At 41.9% G+C, this 23,700-nt stretch overlaps 1 protein-coding gene across 3 annotated transcripts in view; it reads left to right on the top strand.

The window, feature by feature from the left end:
- Nucleotides 1–23,700, top strand: part of B3gntl1 (UDP-GlcNAc:betaGal beta-1,3-N-acetylglucosaminyltransferase like 1) — an 83,849-nt gene that overhangs the window by 32,550 nt on the left and 27,599 nt on the right. For all 3 annotated transcript variants that reach the window (XM_004655023.3, XM_045159200.1, XM_045159199.1), the window contains 2 exons: nt 6,465–6,530; nt 14,861–14,956. In XM_004655023.3, coding sequence (XP_004655080.2) covers nt 6,465–6,530; nt 14,861–14,956 — 162 coding nt within the window. The remainder of the gene's footprint in view (nt 1–6,464; nt 6,531–14,860; nt 14,957–23,700) is intronic.

Genomic DNA, 23,700 nt, shown 5'->3' with positions numbered 1-23,700 from the left:
AACAGGGAAATCATTCTCTTCAGTGGTATAACCACTGTTAAATTGCCCATACTCCATTAAATGCCCCTGTACCCATAATCATGCAAGCACCCATAATTAAACTTAGTGGGATGTGTGCATGCACACACACACACACACACACACACACACACACACACACACAACATGAAAGTAAGCCGGGCGTGGTGGCTCACGCCTGTAATCTCAGCACTTGGGAGACAGAGGTAGGAGGATCACCGTGAGTTCGAGGCCACCCTAAGAGTTAATAGTTAATTCCAGGTCAGCCTGGACCAGAGTGAGACCCTACCTCAAAAAACATGAAAGTAGGAGGGAAGGTAGTTGGTAAAAGGGGGTCTAGCAAGAGTGAGAGGGGGATAAAAGAAGGTAATGGGAGTGAATATGATCAAAATACATTGTATACTTGTATGAAATTGTCAAAGAATAAATTTTATAAAAAATAATGTAAAATAGCTAGGGACATAGCTTAGTGGTAGACCTCTTGCCAGGCAAGTCCAATAACCTAGGTTCATTTTCTGAATCACCAATAAGAAGTCAAAACACAGCCAGGCGTGTTGCCACATGCCTTTAATCTCAACACTTGGGAGGCAGAGGTAGGAGAATTGCCATGAGTTCAAGGACAGCCTGAGACTACATAGTAAATTCCAGGCCATCTTCAGTTTGAATGAAACCCTACCTCAAAAAAAAAAAAAAAGAAAAAGAAAAAGAAAAAACAGCTAGTCATGATGGTACATGACTATAATCCTAGCACTAAAGTAGAGGCAGGAGGATCAGTAGTTCAAGGCCATTCTAGGCTCCCCCCCAAAAAAAGGAGGAGGAAAAGAAACCCATGTAGAATATTTTATCCCACCTTCGCTCTGTCTCTCTTTCCTTTCACTCCTAACCTTTGTAATTAAATTTAGGCCTTTTTTTTTTCTTTTCAAAGTATTAGTGCCTGTAATCCCAGAATTTAAGTGGCTGAAGTCGAAATAGTTGTATGAGTTTGAGGCCAGCCTGAACTATAATGTAAAGCCCTGTCTCCAACAACAACAACAAAAAATGGAATAAGAAGAAGATAGGAATGAAAAAAGAGGAAAGAAATGATTCTTATAAAGCCAGACATGGTAGTGCACACTTATAATCCAAAACTGAAAAACTTGGAATTTAGGGAGTAAATCACAACCTTGACTAAACAAAGAATTCTTTGTTATATGATACCAGAGACACAGTTAACAAATTGGGCTTCACTGAATTTAAACTTCTGCTTTAGTTTGGGTATAAATTTAACAATGAAATGAGAAGACAAGCCATAGGTTGTAAGGGGAGATTCAGCATCTGTATCAGCAGGAGTTAGCAATTTACCAGTGGCTCACTCAGTCCTGAACAGAAAGACTGTTGGTGGAAATGCAGACATAGAGTCCAGCTATGGCAGGCCCCAAGTAACAGCTACACAGACTCCTGGAGATGGGTGACACTTAAAACTGAGCTTTCTGTGCCTTCCAATCCCTCTCCTAGTACCCTTCTCTATGTATCAGGAAACAGTAGGCAGAATACTTACTGATGACATGTTTACATGCTTTCTCTTTGAGACTGGAAAGGAGGAAAGTATGCCCATTTCAGGACATCCATCAAGCAACCCAGTGAGGCAAAAAAGATAAAGATCCATACCAGAAAGGGGACAAAAGTCAAATTCTAAAGGAATATACAGAAAGTTTAAGAATTAAACACAGAATTATACATAAAACTTACAGTTTTAACCACTTATTTATTTATTATTTTGAGAGAGAAAGAAACTATATGCCAGGGCATCTAGCCATTGCAAATGAAACTCTAGACACATGTGCTACCATGTACATCTGGCTTACATGGGATCTGGAAAATCAAACCTGGTTCCTTAGGCTTCATAGGCAAGCACTTTAACTGCTAAGCCATCTCGCCAGCCCAGTTTTAACCACATTTAATGGCACAGTTCAGTTAATTTTGTATATTCACATTGCTGGTAACCACTATCACCTCTATCTCTAGAACTTTCCATCCTCCCCAACTGTAACTATCCCACTCAATAACAGCTTCCCATTCCTCCCTCCCTCCCTCTTTAGTCTGAGGAAGATTTGACTGCTCCAGGACTCACATAGCAGAATTTGTCTTTTTCTGTTGAACTTAAATCTTTTTTGAAAATTTTTTTGAAGACCTTGATAGGTTTTAGGTATCTTTTAGCTGATAATTTGAATATGTAAAGCCTTTTATTATCTGCCATTTTTGTTCCTTTATCTACTCTCCTAGCTGGTTATTGTGGTTGACCAAACTTCTCTGGAGTTCATTTGAGGTCTTAGTGAAAGTCCATCTCCATGGAGATTTCATTTAGTCTCTTTAAGGTGTCTGAGAACCATGGTCTGAACCCGTGTCACCACATCTGTGGTCTAGAAGTCTCCCATGAGGCCTCCTGCAAAAGTCGAAGCAGGTTTGCCAGCCCCATCAACCCTGGGCAGAGCAACTGCTTCCTGCAGCCCCGTAGGTCAGAACCAGTCTTTAGACTCCAGTTATGGCTTTAGCCAGCCAAAGCCTTTTGAGTGGTTGTTGGCATTTTTCTTTGGCTTTGGTTCTTGTCTTCTTGTCCTGTCAATGCTATGGTTTTTAAGACTGAAATATCTGATAAAACTTACTTTCTTGATCAAGGCATCTTTGTTTATTTGCATGTACTAGTTTGTCTCTTCTGTGAGTAGAAGTTGGACATGGATTGGATCCATGCTCCAGCACTGCCAACTAGTAGCCGGTCATAGGCAGATGTCTCTCAAGCTTGCTTACTTCTTTATAACTCAGAACTTGTGGGAAAATGGAATAAACATGTGTGATCACTATGACATCATGCAAATGGTCTTTGTCCAGGTTCCTGACACAGAACTTCTGAGTCCTGTGGGATTTCTCAGGTGGCAGGAGTTTGTTCTCAGAGGTGGGCTGATGGTCAAGATTGAGCTGGTCATCAGAAATAAGATCTGAATTAAAAGCATGAAGCAGGTCAGCCTGAGCTATAGTGAGACCCTACCCTGAAATACTAAAAAAAAGGGGGGGGGAGCATGAAGCTTTCAGCCCCATCCCCATCCACCAGGGATGGACCAGGGCTGATGATTCAACTGGTAATTGATCATATCTACTTAATGAAGCCTTTGTAAACCTCTAAGAAATGATGAGACTCAGAGAGCTTCTGGATTGTACACATGCAAGTGCAAGAAGGTGGCTCTAGTTAGTCAAGGCCCTATTACATTGATGGTGAGAAGAGAAAGCCTGCATATTTTGTGTCACAGTGTTGTGGTGAAAAGCTCTTTGGACTATATCATTACTCTTCAGAACAGGCCCAAGAAATGACTAGGTTTGTGCATTTGTCCTCCACAAGATATTCCTCAAAGCTCAGGCCTGACCAGGAGATTCCTTGTTAAGCTTTCAAATCTCATCTGAAAACTAAGCAAGACTTAAAAGATGGTTGTATTCTCTGTAGTAGGTGGGCTTGGCTAAAGTCTGTCACCACCTTCACTTGTTAGTGTTCCCAGAGGCCTTCTATGTCTGACTGTATGGCAGTTCTTCAAGCAAGGGTACCTCTCTCAGAGCTGCTTCACTGGAAGCTCCTGGTGACCTTTAATCTCAAATCTCCAAGTAGCAGTCTTTTCCACTGGATAGTTTTATGTCAGGAAGGGAATAGAATTTCATTCTTAATGTTCTTTAAAAAAATTATTGAGAATTTTAATATGAACATACTGTAATTTAGGTTATCCTCTTCTTAAAATATTTATTTATTTCAGAGAAAGTGTGTGTGTATGTGTGTGTGTGTGTGTGTGTGTGTGTGTGTGTGTGTGAGAGAGAGAGAGAGAGAGAGAGAGAGAGAGAGAGGCATAGAATGGGTACACCAGGGCCTATAGCCAGTGCATGTGAACTCCAGACACATATGCCACCTTGTGCATATGCCTTTACATGGGTACTAGGAAATCAAACCCAAGTCCTTAGTCTTTGCAGGCAAGTGCCCTAACTCTCTCTAGCCCAGGTTATTCTCTTTTTAAAAGAAAAATTATTTATTTACAAGGAGAGAGAGGGGTGGTGTGTGTGTATGTATGTATGTATGTGCACTAGGGCCTGTTGCCCCTGCAAACATACTCCCAATCTGGCTTTATGTAGATACTGGTGAATCGAACCTGGGCTGGTGGGCTTTACAAGTAAGTGCCTTTAACTGCTGAACAATCTTTCCAGCCTAGGTTATCCTCTTTTGACCCCTCTTCCCTGTCCACATCCCACTTAGGGCCCTCATCTTTGAAGGTAGTTCTTCCTCTGTTTTGTTGTCTAATTACTTTTGTCATTCTCTCTACAAAATATTTATGGGTTCATAACAGTGCATGTCTTATGGGGGTGTTGGTAATCACTGTGGGGTCATGAATGCACCAGTCTGTTACTGTCAACAGAATATTGCCCCACAGTACACATTCCTAACCTATGGTGCTTACATTTTTTCTGTCCTTTCTTCTGTAATGTTCTTTGAGCCTTGGAGGGGGTATTAGAAATTTCCTTTATTGTTGGTGAAGCTAGGTCTGTTCTTGCACTCCAAAAAGTTTTTTACCTGGAAAGGTATTGTGGTTTAAATGTAAATGCCCCCTGTAGTAGACAGTTTCAAATCCCTAAGATGAACTTCCAGACTGTGGATATGTTTACATGGCCTTTCCAAACCCCAATTTCCTTGGCTACAATATTGGAAATACGGTAGTATTCATTCTGTTTCTAACCATCAGGAAAGTGAAATCAATATCACAAGAGAATGTGAGAGCTTAATAAAAGGAATGAATTGAAAATCCATTTGTGGGCTGGAGAGACGGCTTAGCGGTTAAGCGCTTGCCTGTGAAGCCTAAGGACCCTGGTTCGAGGCTCCGTTCCCCAGGTCCCATGTTAGCCAGATGCACAAGGGGGCGCACGCGTCTGGAGTTCGTTTACAGAGGCTGGAAGCCCTGGCGCGCCCATTCTCTCTCTCTCCCTCTACCTGTCTTTCTCTCTGTGTCTGTAGCTCTCAAATAAATAAATAAAAAAATTTAAAAAAAAAAAAAAAAAAAAAAAAAAAGAAAATCCATTTGTTTGTTCAGTGAACAATTTAAGGGTCCTCCTATCTCTGCCTCCCAAGTGCTGGGATTAAAGGTATGCACCACCACACCCAGCTCCAACTTTTTTAAAGAATTAATTAATTTATTTTTATTGATGACTTCTATAATTACAGACAATAAACCATGATAATTCTCTCTTCCCCTCACTTTCTCCTTCACAACTCTACTTTCCATCATTTTCCCTCCCCCTTCTAATCAGTCTGTCTTTTATTTTGGTGGTCTTATCTTTTCCTTCTGTTATGAGGGTCTTATGTAGGTATTGCCATGCACTGCGAGGTCATGGTTATCTGGACCATTTTGTGTCTGGAAGAATGCATTCTAAGGAGTCCTACCCTTCCTTTGGAGCTTATATTCTTTCTGCCACTCTTCTGCAATGGACCCTGAGCCTTGGAAGGTATTCTAGAGATGTTTCAGTGCTCAGCATTCTTCTGTCACTTCTTCTCAGCACTGTGTTGCCATTTGAGTGCCCTGTTCACGTGTGTGCAGAGACCAAAGTAGTAGAACATTGAGTATCCTTCTCTATTACTCTTCTGCTCTTGTTTTCTTGAGACTGAGTCTCTCACTGAACCTAGAGCTGCTGTTTATGATCAACCTGACTGACCAGCAGGTGTTAGCTATTTGCCAGTCCCTCTCCCCACAAGACTGTGGTTACAGGCATCTGTGCCTTTGTACATGGATGCTGGGAATTGAACTCAGGCCATCTCAGGCCCTCAAGCTTGTAGAGCAATTGTTCTTACCCTCTGAGCCATCTCCCCAGCCCCTCACCTCCCACTTTTAACATGGATTCTAGGGATTGAACTCAGGCCCTGATGCTTGCAAGGCAAACACTTTACCAACTAAGGTATTTCTCTATCTTTATGTGTGTATTTCTTAAATAATATGGTTAATTTTGCTTGATTTTTAATTTGGTGTAGTGATAATACATCTTTTATTCTGTCATAAATTTACTGATGCAAGCAACTGTGACTGAGTTTTACCACTAAGTGGTCTTTGAGGGCAGTAATACACAGTTTGTTTTTCCATATGGTATTTATGGACTTGGATGCACCACACATGAACAATGTTGCTGAGAACATTACTGTCCAAATGGATGAGAAAGGTCTTTCCCTCCTAGGTGGTGAATTACTGAGTCTAGGAAATATGTACTTCTGGTTTTACTGAATAAGGCCAAACTACCTTTCTCTTAAAATAGTTGTGACACTCTCAGGCATATGAGTGTTTACATCCACAGCCACACTTGAACTGCCAGGATTTTCTGTTATCCCACCATATGATGATTGCTGGTCCCTGTTAACCAGAGTTGCTTTATGAGTTTAAAATGTATTCTTCACACAGGACGATGTGATGATGCCCCAGAGGGTGAGACTACAATATGAAGCTGCCGTTCAGCACCCAACAAGTGTGAGTACAATACCTTCTCTATGTTGTCACCACCTTTAATAAAATTTCCTATAGTTTTTTTGTTGTTTTAAATTTTTTTTGAGGCAAGCCCAACATACTAGCATTTCTTACATGAGAGAGAGAGGGAGGATTGGCATGCCAGGGCCTCCAGCCACTGCACTCGAACTCCAGACACATATGCCACCTTGTGTGCCTGTGCAACCTTGCATGCTCGTGTCACTGTGTCTGACTTACGTGGGACCTGGAGAGTTGAACCTGAGTCCTTAGGCTTCGCAGGCAAGTGCCTTGACTGCTAAACCATCTCTCCAGCCCTGTTTATAGTTTTGTAAAATGGAGTAAAAAGAATCCATTTATGATCAGACAGTCAAACCAGAGGGAGATTTGTTGGCTGACATGTTTCTAAACACTCAAAGATGTCTTTCTCTGGAGAAAATCTTGTTTTTTATCCATGATGGCAAGAATGGGAACTGGAGGCACAACTCCACATTGCCATTTGTAGTAGCCTAAAGAATTTAATGTCCCTAAATGAAGCCAGGATTTTTGACTTCACTACAGATAAGATTTTCAGGATGAGCACAACTGGATTTTTATCAAGAACAGGTTTTGAGGGGCTGGGGAGATATCTCAGTTAGTAAAGTGCTTACTGCACAAGCACGAGGACCTGAGTTTGGATCCCAGCACCCATGTAAATAAAGCGGACATGGTAGTGCATGCTGTAATCCCAAAACTGTGGAGGAGGAGACAGAAGGATCCCCAGGACTTGCTAACTAGCTTGTCCAGCCAAATGGGTGAACTCTGGGTTCAATAAGAGACCTGTCTCAAAAAATAAGGTGAAGTGCAATTAAGGACAATGCCCAATAGGAACCTCTGACCTCCACATGCATGCAAACACATGTGTACCCACACAGGTGCATGTGTGCATGTGCACACACACATTTTAACATAGATTTAAGCAGGGGCATTAATAGAGAAGTGTTTAGGAAAGAGATAGTATACACCCAAGTGTGGGCATGGACTTCTCAAGAGAGAGTCCTGTGTAATATCAATAGCTATATACAATTTTGGTGGTTCCTGAAGTTAGATTGTTCAAAGGGTTTGTAAGGAACTATTTGTTTTCTTTTTTCTTTTCTTTATTTTTCTTCTTTCCCCACTTTCTCTTTCTGTCCCTCTCTCTTTCTTTTCTTCCTTCCTTCCTTCCTTCTTTCCCCCCTCCCTCCCTCCCTCCCTTCCTTCCTTCCTTCCTTCCTTCCTTCCTTCCTTCCTTCCTTCCTTCCTTCCTTCCTTCCTTCCTTCCTTCCTTCCTTCCTTCGTTCCTTTCTCTTTTGATAGATGAGTTCATAGGGTGGTTCCTGAGGTGCATTAGACAGGATTATGGATGATAGGACAAAAAACATTGGTCAGAGTGGTCATAAGAATCCTTACTATGTTAGGTCACAAAGGAATTAAGGCATGTTTTTAAAAATATTTTATTTATTTAAGAGGGATGATGGGGGGAGAGAGAATGGCCACACCAGGGCCTCTATCTGCTACAAATGAACTCCAGATGCATGCTGCACCTTGTGCATCTGGCTTACATGGGTCCTGGGGAATCGAACCCAGGTCCTCTGGCTTTGGAGGCAAGTGCTTTAATCACTAAACCATCTCTCCAGCCCAAGGCATGTTTTTGTTTTTTAATTTTAGGCAAGATCTCATGTATCCCAGGATGGCTTCAAACTTTGTATGTAGCTGACAGTGACTTTGAACTTCTGATCCTCCTGCCTCTACCTCCTGAGTACTGGGATTATAGGCATGTGCCACCACTACCAGTTTATGCAGTGTTGGGTATTGAACTCAGGGCTTTGTGCATTCCAGGCAAGCATTTTACCAACTAAGTACTTATCCCAAAACATGTTTATACTCTAGTTAAGATTTGTAGAAAATTACAGTTTCATAGCTGAAAAAAGAGTGAGGTTAATTTCCAAGGTCTTAGGTTTCTTAAGCATACTCCATGCTATTTTAACATTCTTACTTGAAATATCTCTATACATAAGGAATATTGTCTTTATGTAGGTAACCTTCACAACAGGTTTTGTTATTTGTGTTGGAATTCTTGACTCTTATTTGGCAAGAGACTTCAACCAAAATCTAGGATGAAGGGCTCCTTTCTTTCCCATGTCTCAATAATTTTTTTCCTCTCTTCTAGTCCTTAGATTTCTTATTTTATATACAATTTTTAAAGGGCTGGAGAGATGGCTTAGCGGTTAAGCACTTGCCTGTGAAGCCTAAGGACCCTGGTTCGAGGCTCGATTCCCCATGACCCACATTAGCCAGATGCACAAGGGGGCACACGCATCTGGAATTCGTCTGTAGTGGCTGGAAGCCCTGGCGCGCCCATTCTCTCTCTCTCTCTCTCTGCCTCTTTCTCTGTCTGTCGCTCTCAAATAAATAAATAAACATAAACCAAAAAAAATTTTTTAAATGAATAGAAAGAATTGATTTGTTTATACCAACATATTTGAAGCCAAGCCTTTGATGTGAAAACCAAGCTGAGTGGTACTTTCAACTTGTCTTTGGAATCTCACAGCTGCCTGAGTGTCCTGAGTTCCTTACCCATTACCTTCGAGGAAGAGCCTTCCTGTTCTGGCTCTCCTAAAGTTTCAGAGGAAGTCTGAATTGGTGGCAGTCACTTGTTTTATGGCAGTCTTTCCCATGTAGCTACTCACCTAGGACAGATTGCTTCCTCTTCCCAGGGAATTTTGACTCAATGTCCACAGTATGAGGTCTGCTTGCACCACATTGGCTCCTATATCCACATTGAACTGGCTCCATATCCACATTGCTCAAGCCCTTATGTCCACATTCTTCTAGCCTTCATGCCCATGTTAGACCCTCATGCCCATGTTGTACTGCCCCCTCTTGCATGTGCAACACTGGCCCTCAGATCAATGTTACACTGGCTTTCATGTCTACGTTATTCTGGCTCTTGTGCTCACATTGTACTGACCCTAATACCCGTGGTGTACTGGCTCTGAAAAGCAGGTTATTCAACGTGAAAGGCTTGTGCAACACTCCCTGAGAGAAAAATTTCAAGGTGTTTGGCCTCTTATAACCAGGGTGACTTGTTCTCAGAATGAAGCTTGTTTGTACATCATTTGCTTTTAAGAAATTCAACATTTTTCACTTCTTTCTCAGTTTCCCCACCCCTCCATCCTGAGGATTTGTCATTGTTGCTCATTAGATGCATAGACAAAGTACTCAGGTCTCCCTTCTCCTGAGTATGGCATTTTCATTGTTTCAAGTCACAGATGCAGTATGCCTATAAGATGAGAAAATGCATTTACTAACCTCTAGAGAAGCCCCTGGGCTGAAGTAACACATACATATCCCTGTGTTAGGGTGTTATATCCCAGGTGGGGTGTGTATCAAGGTCTATACATGCCCTTTAGACTGCCTGCTTTGCCTTTCCCTTCCAAGCCCACTCCAGGCCCTTGATGCTGCTTCTGTCACACTGGTCACTTCTCTCTGCACACAAGATGGACATTCATCTTCACCATGGAGTTCTCAGGACCACTACAAATGTGGAGTTGGGCCAGTGGCGCCGGAAGGACTGAGCATGACAAACAGTAGTATTTGCCTTAGAATGTGTAAGACCAGACAGGAAATACACATAGAATATAGACTGCCTTTCTGGGAGCAGAGGGGTCCATGAAGCTGCCTCTACTGTGGGTATACAAGGTTCTGGGGTGAGGGACTGGGACCCAGGGGTGCTGCAGGGCTTCTGTATGAGTTGTATTTCAATGAGGACAGTAGAGCTCTGTGGCTTTCACTGGGTTCTGAAAGCATCATGACCAAACAGAGCTGAGGAACCACAAATATGTGTAAAAACACATATTCATAGCAGTCAGTGACCACAAACTCCAGAAGTTGCTTTTTTAAAGGTTAAAGGTATAGAATATTTAATTTCCCCTTTCTACTTAGGAAAATACTTGCCAGTATCTGGCAGCATGTGCTATTATGGGACTTGTGATAACTCTGTTCACTCTGAACAGTTGTGCCCTATGGATCTCCAAGATTGTTGTCATTTAGCCTCATCCAGTAGCTCAGAGGTTTCTACCCTCCAAAGACATCAGCAGGTTCTCTGTCACATGGGGGAAAAGACTGTTGTGGACTGATTTGTTTGTCAGGAAGCAAGTCCTCCTGAGTGGATTTCTATGCTATATGTGTAAGGGAAATACAGAAGCTGGTATTTCCAGAACCTTCCCTAGTGGCTCTGACAGTGAAATAATGCTGGATACAGAAATCGAAGAAGGAAAATCTAGCATGTTGAGACTGTGCTCGTCTACAGAGAACTTTACAGAACACAATACTCTTTCCCGACAGCCCTGACTTCTAGGAAACTGAGGAACATAGAGCTTGTCCTTGCTCAGTGGAAAATAGGTATCTGTGTAGTTAGGCCCTATGTCCTTGTATAAGATTCCATATGTTTCACTCAAATGGTTACAGTTTCCAACAGAGTAAAGACAGTTTCCAAGTATTTTAGCATGTTACACATTCAAAACTCGTAAAGAATTTTTTAAGTGTTGACATTATAGAGAGCCAGATTCTTTTAATATGTTTTTGTTTCTTTCATTTCCCTAAAACTAAACAGATTGCCTACATTAATGAAGGTTACTTTTATAGCTTTCTGTGACACTCATCTAAATGAACTATGAGGTTTAGGGATGTTCATTAATTCAAAAAAGTTAAACTGTCACTTGTCTTAATGTTAGTTAAAACAACCTTGATTTGTATTTTATAGGTTATTTTAAGTTCTAGATTCTGACGTTTTGTGTGTATATGAATGGGTGAACACATGACACTGGACACATGAGAAGGTCAGATGACAGCGTTGGAGTGTTGGTCTTCACCTTTCATCTTATCTGAGACAAGGTCTCTCTTGTTGTTTGCCACTACAAATGCCAGACTAGCTGGCTTATGAGCTTCATGATTCTGCCTCCTATTTCTAGGCATATTAGATTACAGATGTGTACACTACTCATAGTCAGCTTTACATGGGTTCCGGGAATCTAAACTCTGGTTGTCAGGCTTGTGCAGCAAGTACTTTTAACCACTGAGCCATCTCCTCAGTACCTGAGAGTATAGATTTTCTGGCCCAGTTTCTCAATGAATTTTCTGGATACTCCATCCAATATTCTAGAGAGAACCTGTGTCACATTTTGCTTCCAACCACAGGTGAATGATCATGACCAATTGGCTCCTTCAACACAAAATTAGCAGAAAATATGGTTACTATTGATGCTGGGTTTTTTAATTTTTTAATTTATGTATTTGAGAGTGACAGGCACAGAGAGAAAGACACAGAGAGAGACAACAGGCACGCCAGGACTTCCAGCCACTGCAAACAAACTCCAGATGCGTGCGCCCTCTTGTGCATCTGGCTAATGTGGGTCCTAGGGAATCGAGCCTCAAACCTAGGTCCTTAGGCTTCACAGGCAAGCGCTTAACCGCTAAGCCATCTCTCCAGCCCTGATGCTGGGTTTTAAACCATGACCTCCAAATAATTCTAATCTATGGTTGCTGGTTGTTGGATATGCCAGTTATGGTAGTTTGTTCTGAAGTAATATAGTGAATGTTGGCAGTATGTTCCTTTGCTGTCATTATTTCTTTAAGGCCATTCACTAGAAAACCACTTACAAAGGCAAGACCCCTAATGACAGCTTTTATAATGTGCACCATTGTTTAAATCACTATAGAACTTTGGGAGTTTTTCATTGGGATATCATTGGACAGCTCTGAGTCTGATATTTATCCTTGTCACCGTTTTCTGAACCTTTGCAATGCAGATCATTTTTTGAGCTGATAAGGTGGAATGGGCAGGTTTATATTTGCTCTACAGGATCTAATGTGACCACAAGGGCTTTTCCACAGTCTCTGATCAGAGGCATGGAGGAAGGAGCTGTGGGAAACATAGCTTCAGCGATACTAAGGTTGGGCAGGAAATTAACTTCATCCCCCTGCATGACTCCTACAGGGAGACATTGTGGTGAGTGGGGCCTGTCTCCTGGCATCTGGACAAGTGGACACTAGCAAGCTGACAGTCCTTCCCCAAATCCCCACAATAGAACAGGTAAACAGCCTATTGTCAGTGTCACAGTATCCAGTGAACTGTGGGCTCAGTATTAGAAATAGGCACATGGACACTAGTTATGGGCACTGAGTACAGGAGAGTTGGGGAGTACGAACCTTCTTCTCTCAGGATCCTTCTCCACAAGGTGACCTTCTTTGTTGTCTCACAATGAGGGAAGGAAAAAGGCTTCAAAGGCTGTAGAGCTGTCGATTCCTGTCCTTTCAAATTCTCACCTACTGAGGATGGAGTCTCACCCCAACTACAGTCTTAGTGACCACCACCTAACCTGTGAAACAGGAGCTTCACACCTAAGTACAGTCTTAATGACTATTCTCCAGGCAAGGTAGGAGCTTCACCCCAAATATAGTCTCACCAACCCTTGTTCACCTAGTGAGGTGGGAACTTCACCTTTAAGTCTTCCTCACCCTTAGTGTCTCCTCTGCAAGGCAGGAGCTTTATTCCAAGTATACATAGTTTTACCAACCCTTGTCTCACTCAGGCATGAGTACATTCCCAGAGTCTGGTGGCAGTTTTCTCAAGGTGAGTTACAGTTCAGGAGTGACCCTGGTAATGAGAGAAGTGAGCTGGTCAGAGCAAGCAAGGGCTAGTGTCATTGACTCTCAGTCTGATAATGTGGGGTTCATCTGACGAAGTCCTAGAGGACAGGGCCAGCATGTCAGCAAGGGCACAAGGACACTTTAGCCTGTGAGCCCCATACCCAGGCTGACTATTCACATACATTGGAATCAGAATGTGTCAGACCCGCCCTTGGAAGCTATCAAAGTGATTTAATTTTACCTGAGCATTGGAGTAACTATTTTCAGTCAGTGTTCTTGGTTCTTGGGGGAATGATAAGGTTATATAAAGACAGTGACTCAAGATCCTGTGTGCTATAGTTCGGGTGGGTCCTAGAGGCCATGGCATGATGGACACTCCTTGCTTATCTTCCATCTTTCCAGGAATGGTAGCCAGATTCCCTGTCTGGGCTTCTGAACACCTGGAGGACCTGACCCCTTACCATGGATATATGAGAAGTGTTCAGACCTTCTTCTAAAGCAGAAAGTGGAGCCAGTTCTTCTAGATTGTAATGCTGGGGACTTGGACTAGCACTTAGATGAAAAGTGAGAAGCTGAGAAGAGAGGGTGTCATGTTAGAAGCCAGGAGACAACAAACCCAGGACCCAGGGCAAAAGAGGTATCACACATCAGAAAGCTCATGTAATGCCACTGCAATGCAATGGTATTGGCAGGAAATAGAAGGTGAGTTGTAGGGTTGCTGATGGATGTATTCTGAGATGGTACATGTTCTGTCACCAGGACATTTTCTAAGGTAGAGCCATGTTCTGAGGAGATGGCATTGTGTTCTAAAGAGATAGTGACATGTTCTAAGATAGGTGTGTGTGTTCTGAGATGGGGCTATTCTGAAGAGATGAGGACCTGTTGGGGACATTCTGAAATTGAGCCATGGTCTAAGAAGATGAGGTTTATTTATTTTCATGGGGCAGGGCACACACTATGGCCTCTTGCTGCTGCTACTGCTGCTGCAAATGAACACTGGATGCTGGGACCACCTTTTCTGCCTGGTTTATGTAGGTGGCTTGAGAACTTAATATAAGAGGCAGTCTTTGCAAGCAAACCCCTTTAAGCGCTAAGCCATCTTCCATGCCCTGGAGCAGTGTTTTGAGATGGGGTTGTGTTCTAAGCTGGGACATGTTCTGAGATGGCCTATATTCTGAGGAGATGGGCACATGTTCTAAGGTAGAGAATACCAATGTTTCTCTGCAAGGGTATCATGGGGTAGGGGGCTTGATGCTACTGTGGCCCTGTAGACAGAAGAATCTGTACAGAGGGAGGCTGGCCAGGAGGAGACAAGCCTGTAGTACTAACTCATCTTCTTTAGAATAATGCTTTTCCCAACGCTGTACCTAGCATGTTCTCAGAGATTGGTGGCAATTTTTTCAAAGTGAGTAATGGTTCAGGAAGTAAGCTATTAGGAAAATGCAGGTGTGTGGGCCTTATATTTGGATCATCTTAATCTGAATATATCAAAGGGCAAATGATATGTTTGATATATCTCAGTCTAGCCAAGGGCAGTGTTTTATTACTAAGACATTATTCAGGTCCAGTGTGGGGTCTGGCATCCTCCCTTCCTCTTGACCCAGGTTTTTTGCCTAACTTGACTCAAATTACATGCTTTTCACAAGTTCTATTTGTTGTTTTCACAGATTATAGGGTGCCAAGTGAGGAGAGACCCCCCACACTCCACAGAACGATATACACGTTGGATCAACCAGCTGACGTCAGATCAGCTGCTGACGCAGGTGACAATTATTGGTTATTTGTTGTTATTGCAAGCTTAACTGCTTCGGGGTGGAATAGACAGCCCCCTCAGGAGCCATGTCCAACCCCATGCCTATAGATATTCTATCAGAGTGTGGTCTTGTGTCTTTACTTACCAATATGTTATTGATTTGACAGTATCACTTAGGCATACCTCTATTGCACTGAGATCAGATGGCACAAGCTAATAAAAGTTATTGGCCAGAACACAGGTTGGAGTGTATCACTTAGGATCCCCAAAAGGCATTTCAGATTCTGTACATAGTTGCCCCTGACATGTTACATGGAGCCAGGTGGATAGGTACAATATCAGCCACAATGGCCCCAGAACCAGATAACAGAGTATCTTTACCGGTGGACAGATTACTGTAGCAGTAGATAAATGATAGTTGTGGCTCTGGTTGGAGAGTGTATGTAGAAGTGGATGGAGGGTGGCTATGATTACAGATATAATATTAAACAAAGGGATAACTAGTAATCATCATTTTAGTCTTACCATTCTCATCAAATGAGGACCAAAGGGATCATTAGTTGGCGATCATTTGTGGATTTCCTCTGTAGGGTCCTCTGGCTGCCCCTACAGACACAGAGTGTTTTGTGATCTTCCTGCACAGAGGCAGCTGAGGCATGTGCCAGTCATAGAGCCCTGGCCCCTTGTTGCTGTTTCTGGACCGTAGGCTATGAATTGATGTACTCTTAGTAAACTCATAAGCATGCTCAGAACAAACAGACATTGAGCTGACTGGCTGCTTCAAGGGTTAGTGCCTATGAGAGCTGGAAGGCAGCATGGTATCTTGTTTCATCAGTTGGTTCTAAGCTAGTGAGGCCGGTGTGCATTCAGTTTCAGGATGGCTTGGGATGGGGGTCATTGCTACACATCCTATAAAAGCAGTTTTCATAGGAGGCCACATAGCAAGTGTTCAGTGTTGGATAGAATCTCTCCCCTGGGAGATTAGGTTTTGTGTCTGTGGAACAAATTGTTTTTAATCTTTATGGTTTTTATTTTATTTTTTAACTTTATATTTTGAGGCAGGGTCTATTTGGCCCAGGTTGACCTCCAACTCAAAATCCTGCTTTAGCTTCCTGAATGCCAAGATTATAGGTATACGTCACTGTGCCCAGTCTGATGTCTTTGAATTAGGCTTGGATACTTTGTAAAGAAATTGAGGGAGGAAGAGGACCAAAGGAGCAATATAGGGAGCAAATATAAGAAAAGTGCAATGATATATATCTGTATATCATTCAGAATGTCATCATGAAACATTATTTTTTAAACTATATACATATATATATATATTATAATTAGTTATGTATAAAGTATGTATACAGCTATGTTGGTACCATCATTAGTCTCCTCTCTGTTCTCCCCCCTCCGCAGGGACACATCTTGTTGGGTAATGTGGGTCATGCATTGTGGGGTTAGCCATCAGTTATGGGTAAGAGGCAATGTCTCTGTGCATAATGTCCCAACATGTGGCTCTGACAATCTTTCTACCCCCTCTTCCGCAAATTTCCCTGAGCCATGATGGGTTCATTTTAGGTCTACTTCAGTGATGATGTCTTGGGAGTCTCTGTGTCTCTGGATGTCTGGTTTGGTAAGAGTTGAGTGTTCTCTGTGTCTATCTCCTTCATCCTTGTGCTGGTATCAGGTTCACCAAGAAAGTAGAACTCTTGCTCATTTCCCCAATTATTCTTGGTTTAACTTGGGTCCCTGGTGAGGTAGATGGGCTGATTCTCTCCTCAAGATATGTGTCCATCTGAAAAAGAAAAGCAAATTTTTCAGTGGAAAGTCAGCACCAGCTAAATGGATAGCTATTATTACTTTAGAGAGATTTAATAGGTCTAGGCCCTCTTGTAGCCTGTGATTGATGAAAGCTTGATAATAGAGAGCAGGCTCATGTTTTGGATATGGTTCTAACTTGTTTCCCACCTTCAGCTATGGGTTCCACTGATCAGAACAGTCAGCCAAATCAAGAGCAGTTGGTTACCCACATGGCTGTGGGCCACTATTACACTTGTGTGAGCATAACATCAGCTTATTTTCTGTTGAGTAGCTTAGACCATGAGTTGCTTGGACAGATATTGGTCATTTTCCCCCAGTTGCTCATGTAGCACTTTCTGGCACTAAACAAGCTAACTGCCTGGGGACTGACTCTTCTAGATTTTAGCCTGGTCACTCCATGTTTTGTACAACAACATAAAGAGGGAGAAAGAGAGAAAAACAGGAGAAGATTAAGGTTAGCCTTCATCATACCCTCTCCAGGGCCCTGTGATTCAGGTGTTCCCTCTAAGGACCTGATGAAGGTTCAACCATTTAGTATGTCTTTTAGGATGTGGAATTTTATGGTACCATTGCCATTTGGCTCCAGTTTTTGTCCCCCACCCCCACTTCACCTTCCCCTCCTGCCCCACTCTCCCTGTTGTCCAGTCCTCAAGATGCTTATTAGGTATGTGAGTGTCTCAGGCAGATTCAGGTTAGGAGCCACAGATGAGTGACACCATGTGACGATTATCTTTCTATGATTGGGTGAGTTTGCTGAGAATGATTTGTTCCAGGTTTTACCATTTTTCTTCAAATTTCATTGTGTCATTTTTCCTTACTGCTGTGTAGAATTCTATCACGTAGATATACCACATCTTGGTTATCCATTCGTATAATAATGGACATCTGGGTTGATTCCAGCTCTTAGCTATTATGAATTGAGCAGCTACATTGTTGAGCAAATCTGTCTGAACTGAGGCATGGAGCTTTTATGGTAAATGTCCAGTAAAGGAATAACTGGATTTTTTGGTAACTCTGTATCAACCTTTTTAGGAGTCTCCATATTGCTTTCCATAGTGGTTGTATCATCTTACATTTCCATCAACAGTGAAGGAGTGTTCCTATTTCTCCATATTCTTGCCAGAATTTGTTTTCATTTGATTTTTTTTTTCTTTATTTGATTTTTTGAGGTAGGATCTCACTCTAGCTCAGGCTGACCTGGAATTCACTGTGTAGTGAGGGTGCCCTCGAACTCATGATGATTCTCCTATCTCTGCCTCCCGAGTGCTGGGATTAAAGGCGTGCACTGTCATGCCCAGCTATATTTGATTTTTCTAATGTTTGCTATCCTTATTGGGGTAAGGTGGAATTTCATGGTTGTTTTAATTTGCATTTCCCTGATGATTAGGGATGATGAACATTTTCTTAAGTGTGTGTTTGCCATTTGTATTTCTTCCCCTGGGAACTCCCTGTCCAGACTTTGTCCCATTTTGTGAGTGGGCTGCTTGACTTTTTATTGTTTAGGTTTTTGAGTTCTTTGTAGATTCTAAAAATTAGGCCTCTGTTAGTTGTATAGCCAGCAAAAATTTTCTACCATTCTGTGGGTAATCTATTGGCTCTGCTTATTGTATGCTTGTCTGTGAAGAAATTTTTCAGCTTCATGAGATCCAAATGGTTGAGGGGATATTTAAGATCCTGAGCTACTGGGGTTTTGTTCAGGAAGTCTTTTCCCATTCCTATATCATGGAAAGTTCCTCCTATTTTTTCTTCTAATAGTAGCTGAGTTTCCAGCCTTATATTCAGGTCTTTGATCCATTTGGACTTGATTTTTGTGCATAGCAAGATGTGTGGATCGAGTTTCATTTTGTTGCATATGTTTATCCAGTTTGTCTAGAACCATTTCTTGAAGATGCTGTCTTTTTTTCCAGCTTGCATTGTTGGGGCCTTTGTCAAATATCAAGTAGCTATAGTTACTTGACCCAAAGTCCAGGTCCTCGATTCTGTTCCATTGGTCTATAATCCTGTTGTTTTTTTTTTTTTAATTTTTTATTTATTTATTTGAGAGCGACAGACACAGAGAGAAAGACAGATAAAGGGAGAGAGAGAATGGGCACGCCAGGGCTTCCAGCCTCTGCAAACGAACTCCAGACGCGTGCGCCCCCTTGTGCATCTGGCTAACGTGGGACCTGGGGAACCGAGCCTCGAACCGGGGTCCTTAGGCTTCACAGGCAAGCGCTTAACCGCTAAGCCATCTCTCCAGCCCTATAATCCTGTTTTTATGCCAGTACCAGTACCATTTTGGGTTTTTTTTACTATTGCTTTGTACCATTATAGGTTTAGATATGGTGATGCCTCCAGAGGTGTTACTTTTGCTGAGGATATGCTTGGATATCCAAGGCCTTCTGCCATTCCACATGAATTTTGAGATCATTTTTTTCTTTCTCTGTGAAGAAAAATGTTGGATTTTATTGGTATTGCATTAAATGTGTATATTGCCTTTGGTAAGATTGTGATTTTCACAATGTTAACTCTACCCATCCAGGAACATGGGAGGTCTTTCCATTTTCTCAAGTTCTCCTCAGTTTCTTTCTTGAGTGTTTTTATTTTTTTCATTGTATAGGTCTTTCACATCCTTGGCTAATGTTATTCCAAGGTATTTTATTTTTTTGTTGTTGTTGCTATTGAAAGTGGAACAGTGTTGCTTATTTCTTTCTCTGTATCTTTGTCTTTTGCATATAGAAAGGCTACTGATTTTTGTGCACTGATTTTGTATCCTGCTACTTTGCTGAGGAGTTAATCACCTTTAAGAGTTTTGAGATGGAGGTTCTCAGATCTCTTATGTACAGAATTATGTTATCTGCAAATAGGGCTAACTTAACTTCTTCCTTTCCAATTTGTATCTCTTTTATTTCTTTCTCCTCCCTTATTGCTTGAGCTATAACTTCCAGTACTATGTTGAAGAGCAGTGGTGAGAATGGACACCCCTGTCTTATTCCTGATCTCAATGGGAATTCCTTCAGGCTCCCCCCATTAAGTATTATTTGGGCTTTAGGAGCTTTGTATATAGCCTTTATTATGTTGAGATATTAACCATCCATGCCTATTCTCTCCAATGTTTTGATCATGAAGTGATATTGTATTTTGTCAAAGGCCTTTTCTACATCTTTTGAAATGATCATAGGTTTTTGTGTTAAGCTCATTTATGTAGCATATTACAATGACAGATTTCCGTATGTTGAACCATCCCTGCATTCCTGGGATGAAGCCCACTTGATCACGGTGGATAATACTTTTGATGTGTTGTTGAATTCAGTTTGCAAGGATTTTGTTCAGGATCTTCATGTCTAAGTTCATCAGGGTAATAGGCCTGTAGGTTTCTTGTGGCATCTCTGTCTGGTTTTGGCATTAGGGTGATACTAGCTTCATAGAAGGAGTTGGGGAGCTTTCCCTGTTCTCCAATAGGTATGGCACAATTTGAGAAAAAGTTGGTTTCAGTTCTTCCATGAAGACTTGATATAATTCAGCTTAGAAGCCATCTGGTCCTGGACTCTTCTTTTTTTTGGGGGGGGGTTATTACCTTTTTAAGCTCGATGAGTGTGATAGGTTTGTTTAGATTAATCCTGCCCTGAGTTTAGCCTTGGTAGATGGCATGTCCCCAGGAATTCATCCATTTCCTCCATATTAACCAGTTTTGTGAAGTAGAGTTTTTTGAAATAAGTCTTGATGATTCTTCCAGTTTCACTTATGTCTGTTGTGATCTCTCCTTTTTCATTTCTAATTTTGTTAATTTGAAGTATCTCTCTTTTTCACTTGATCAAATTAGCCAGAGGTTTATCAATCTTGTTTATTTTTTCAAAGAACCAGCTCTTTGTTTCATCAATTTTCTTAATTGTTTTGTTAGTTTCCAGTTTTCTGCTCTGATCTTAATTATTTCTCTCCATCTAGAGCTTTTGGGGTTGGATTCTTCTTGCTTTTCCTTGCCTGTAGGTGAATGGTTAGGTTATGGATTTGGTCTCAAAGGCTTTTCATGCCATGAATTTTCCCCTAAGGACCACCTTTATTGTGTCCCATAAGTTTTGGTATGATATGTTCTCATTGTCATTCATTTCTAGAGATTTCACAATTTCATTTTTTATTTCATCCACTACCCATTTATTGTTTAAAAGTGTGTTGTTCATCCAGGCATGGTAGCGCTCATCTTTAATCCCAGCACTCAGGTGGCAGAGGTAGGAGGATCACCATGAGTATAAGGCCATACTGAGACTAGGTAAGACCCTATCTCAAAAACAAAAACAAACAAAAAAAAGTATGTTGTTCAAGGTCAGCCTGGACTAGAGTGAGACTCTACCTCGAAAAACAAAACTAAACAAACAAAAAAGTGTGTTGTTCAGTTTCCAGTATCTCATGGGATTCCTGGTGCATCTTTTGTTGTTAATTTCTAGCAATACAGCATTGTGATCTGGTACCATGCAGGAAATTGTGTCAATCTTCCTAAATATATGGAGGCAGGCTTTATGACCTAGTATATGATCTGTTTTAGAGAAGGTTCCATGAGCTGCTAAGAAGAATGTGTAGTCTGTGGTTTTGGGGTACAATGTTGTGTAGATAACCGTTAGGTCTAATTGATTTATAGTTTTGTTGATCTTTCTCACTTCCCTGTTAATTTTCTGCTTGAATCTATTGCTGATAGTGGAGTATTGAAGTCCCCATCTATGATGGTGTTGGTGGTTATTTCTGTTTTGTTGTCAAATAGGTTTTCTTTTTCTTTCTTTTTTTTTTAATTTATTTATTTATTTATTTGAGAGTGACAGACACAGAGAGAAAGACAGATAGAGGGAGAGAGAGAGAATGGGCGCACCAGGGCTTCCAGCCTCTGCAAACGAACTCGACGCGTGCGCCCCCTTGTGCATCTGGCTAATGTGGGACCTGGGGAACCGAGCCTCGAACCGGGGTCCTTAGGCTTCACAGGCAAGCGCCTAACCGCTAAGCCATCTCTCCAGCCCTTTTCTTTTTTTTTGAGGTAGGGACTCACGCTTGCTCAGGCTGACTTAGAATTCACTATGTAGTCTCAGGATGGCCTCAAACTCACAGTGATCCTCCTACCTCTGCCTCCCGAGTGCTGAGATTAAAGGTGTGCACTACCACACCCTGCTTAAGTAGGTTTTGTTTTATGAATTGTGGTGCACCTGTGTTTGGTGCATAAAGATTGATGATTGTGATATCCACTTGTTGGATAATTCCCTTGATAAGTAAGAAGTGGCCTTCTTTGTATTTTTTGATTACTTTTAATTTGAAGTCTATTTTATCTGATACTAGTATAGCTATGCCTGCTTGTTTATTTCCATTTGCTTGGAATATCATTTTCTACCCTTTCACCTTGAGGAGGTATCTGTCTTTAGTGGCGAGGTGGGTTTCTTGAAGACAGTAGATTGAGGGCTCTAATTTTCTGATCCACTATGTTAGCTTATGTCTCTTGATGGGTGAATTGAGGCTATTAATATTTAGGGTAACAACTGACATTTGATTTAATCCCTGCCATATTGTGGTGGTTTATGTGTGTGGTTTTTTCATGTACTTTGTCATTTTTTGTGCCTTTTCTGAGTTTGGTTATTGTGATCTACTTCTTGTAGGCACTTGAGGCTGGTTATTTGATTCTTCTGTGTGGAGAATTCCCTGAAGTACTCTCTGTAGGTTTGGCTTTCTGTTCATATAATTGTAAAGCTGAGTTTCATTGTAGAAAGTTTTTCTTTCACCATCTATTATGAAGGATAATTTTGCTGGGTAGAGTAGTTTGGGTTGGAAGCCATAGGTTCAGATCATTTAAATGACTTTGGAACCCTTTCTGGCTCTTTTCTATTAGGTCTAATCTAGTGAAGACAGCATTCATACAATTATTGGCCCTTTGTTGCTTTTCTGCAAGTTCTACTATTTGCTTGGTCAGGGTTGCAGAGCTTTTATCTTCATCTTGGGGTTCTGATCCTATGGTCTCTTCTATATTTTGATTAGAGACATCCATTATGGGACTGGGCAATCTTGTTGGATTTACTTGCATTTGATTTTTCATATTATTCCTTTTGCACTGTGGTCTGCCCATCACAGTGTAGGAGTCTTATTTAATTTAGGAGGAAGCCGTAGTCTACCCTTGAAGTGTCTTCAGTGATTATTCCCTTTCATGTTTGCTTCCACTAGGCTTTTTTTTTGTTTTGTTTGGGTTTTTTTTTGTTGTTGTTGTTGTTGTTTGTTTTTCGAGATAGGGTCTCCTAGCCCAGGCTGACCTGGAATTCCCTATGGAGTCTCAGGGTGGCCTCGAACTCATGGTAATCCTCCTACCTCTGCCTCCCGAGTGCTGGGATTAAAGACATGCACCACCACGCCCAGCCTTCCACTAGGCTTTTGATGGCAATGGGGCCTGCCTGCTCAGAGGAAAGGAGTCTGTGAGGCTCTGGTGGGGGCTTGGGGACCTGATGAAGCGGTTGTTGTTTTGTTATTTGGGGTAGGGGGGACTGTGTGGTCAGGTGGCCTCAGGGGATGGGGGTAATGAGGAATGGAACAAAGCAGACTGGTATTCTTGCTGGGCTGTGGAGTGGGGGAGGAGGGGAATGCGTGCTGGTTCTGCAATGCTGAAGGATGAAGGGATGGGACAGTGGGTCCCTTGGGACCCAGTAGCAGGGGCTAGATGCGACTGCCAGGTCCTATGACAGGGTATGGTGGGTATATGGGACTTATGTGGATCAGGTGACATGCCATGGGGAGGCATGGAGGTCCCCTGTGGTGGGAGAGTCTAGGAAGGGGGAAACCCTAGCCTACTGGCCAGTGTCTACTTACAGAGAGACAGTGCTGTATGGAGGTCCCTTGAAAATCACTGTTTTGTCCACTGGCTGTTCAAAAAAATAAGTGTGAGTAATTAAAAAAAAAGCAGGGTTCAGGAGATGGCTCAGTGGTTAAAGGCACTTGCTTGCAAAG

Source organism: Jaculus jaculus, chromosome 9 (assembly GCF_020740685.1).
Source record: "Jaculus jaculus isolate mJacJac1 chromosome 9, mJacJac1.mat.Y.cur, whole genome shotgun sequence".
NCBI lineage: Eukaryota > Metazoa > Chordata > Mammalia > Rodentia > Dipodidae > Jaculus > Jaculus jaculus.
Note: the sequence above shows the minus strand (reverse complement) of the source record. Positions and strands in the feature narration are given on the sequence as shown.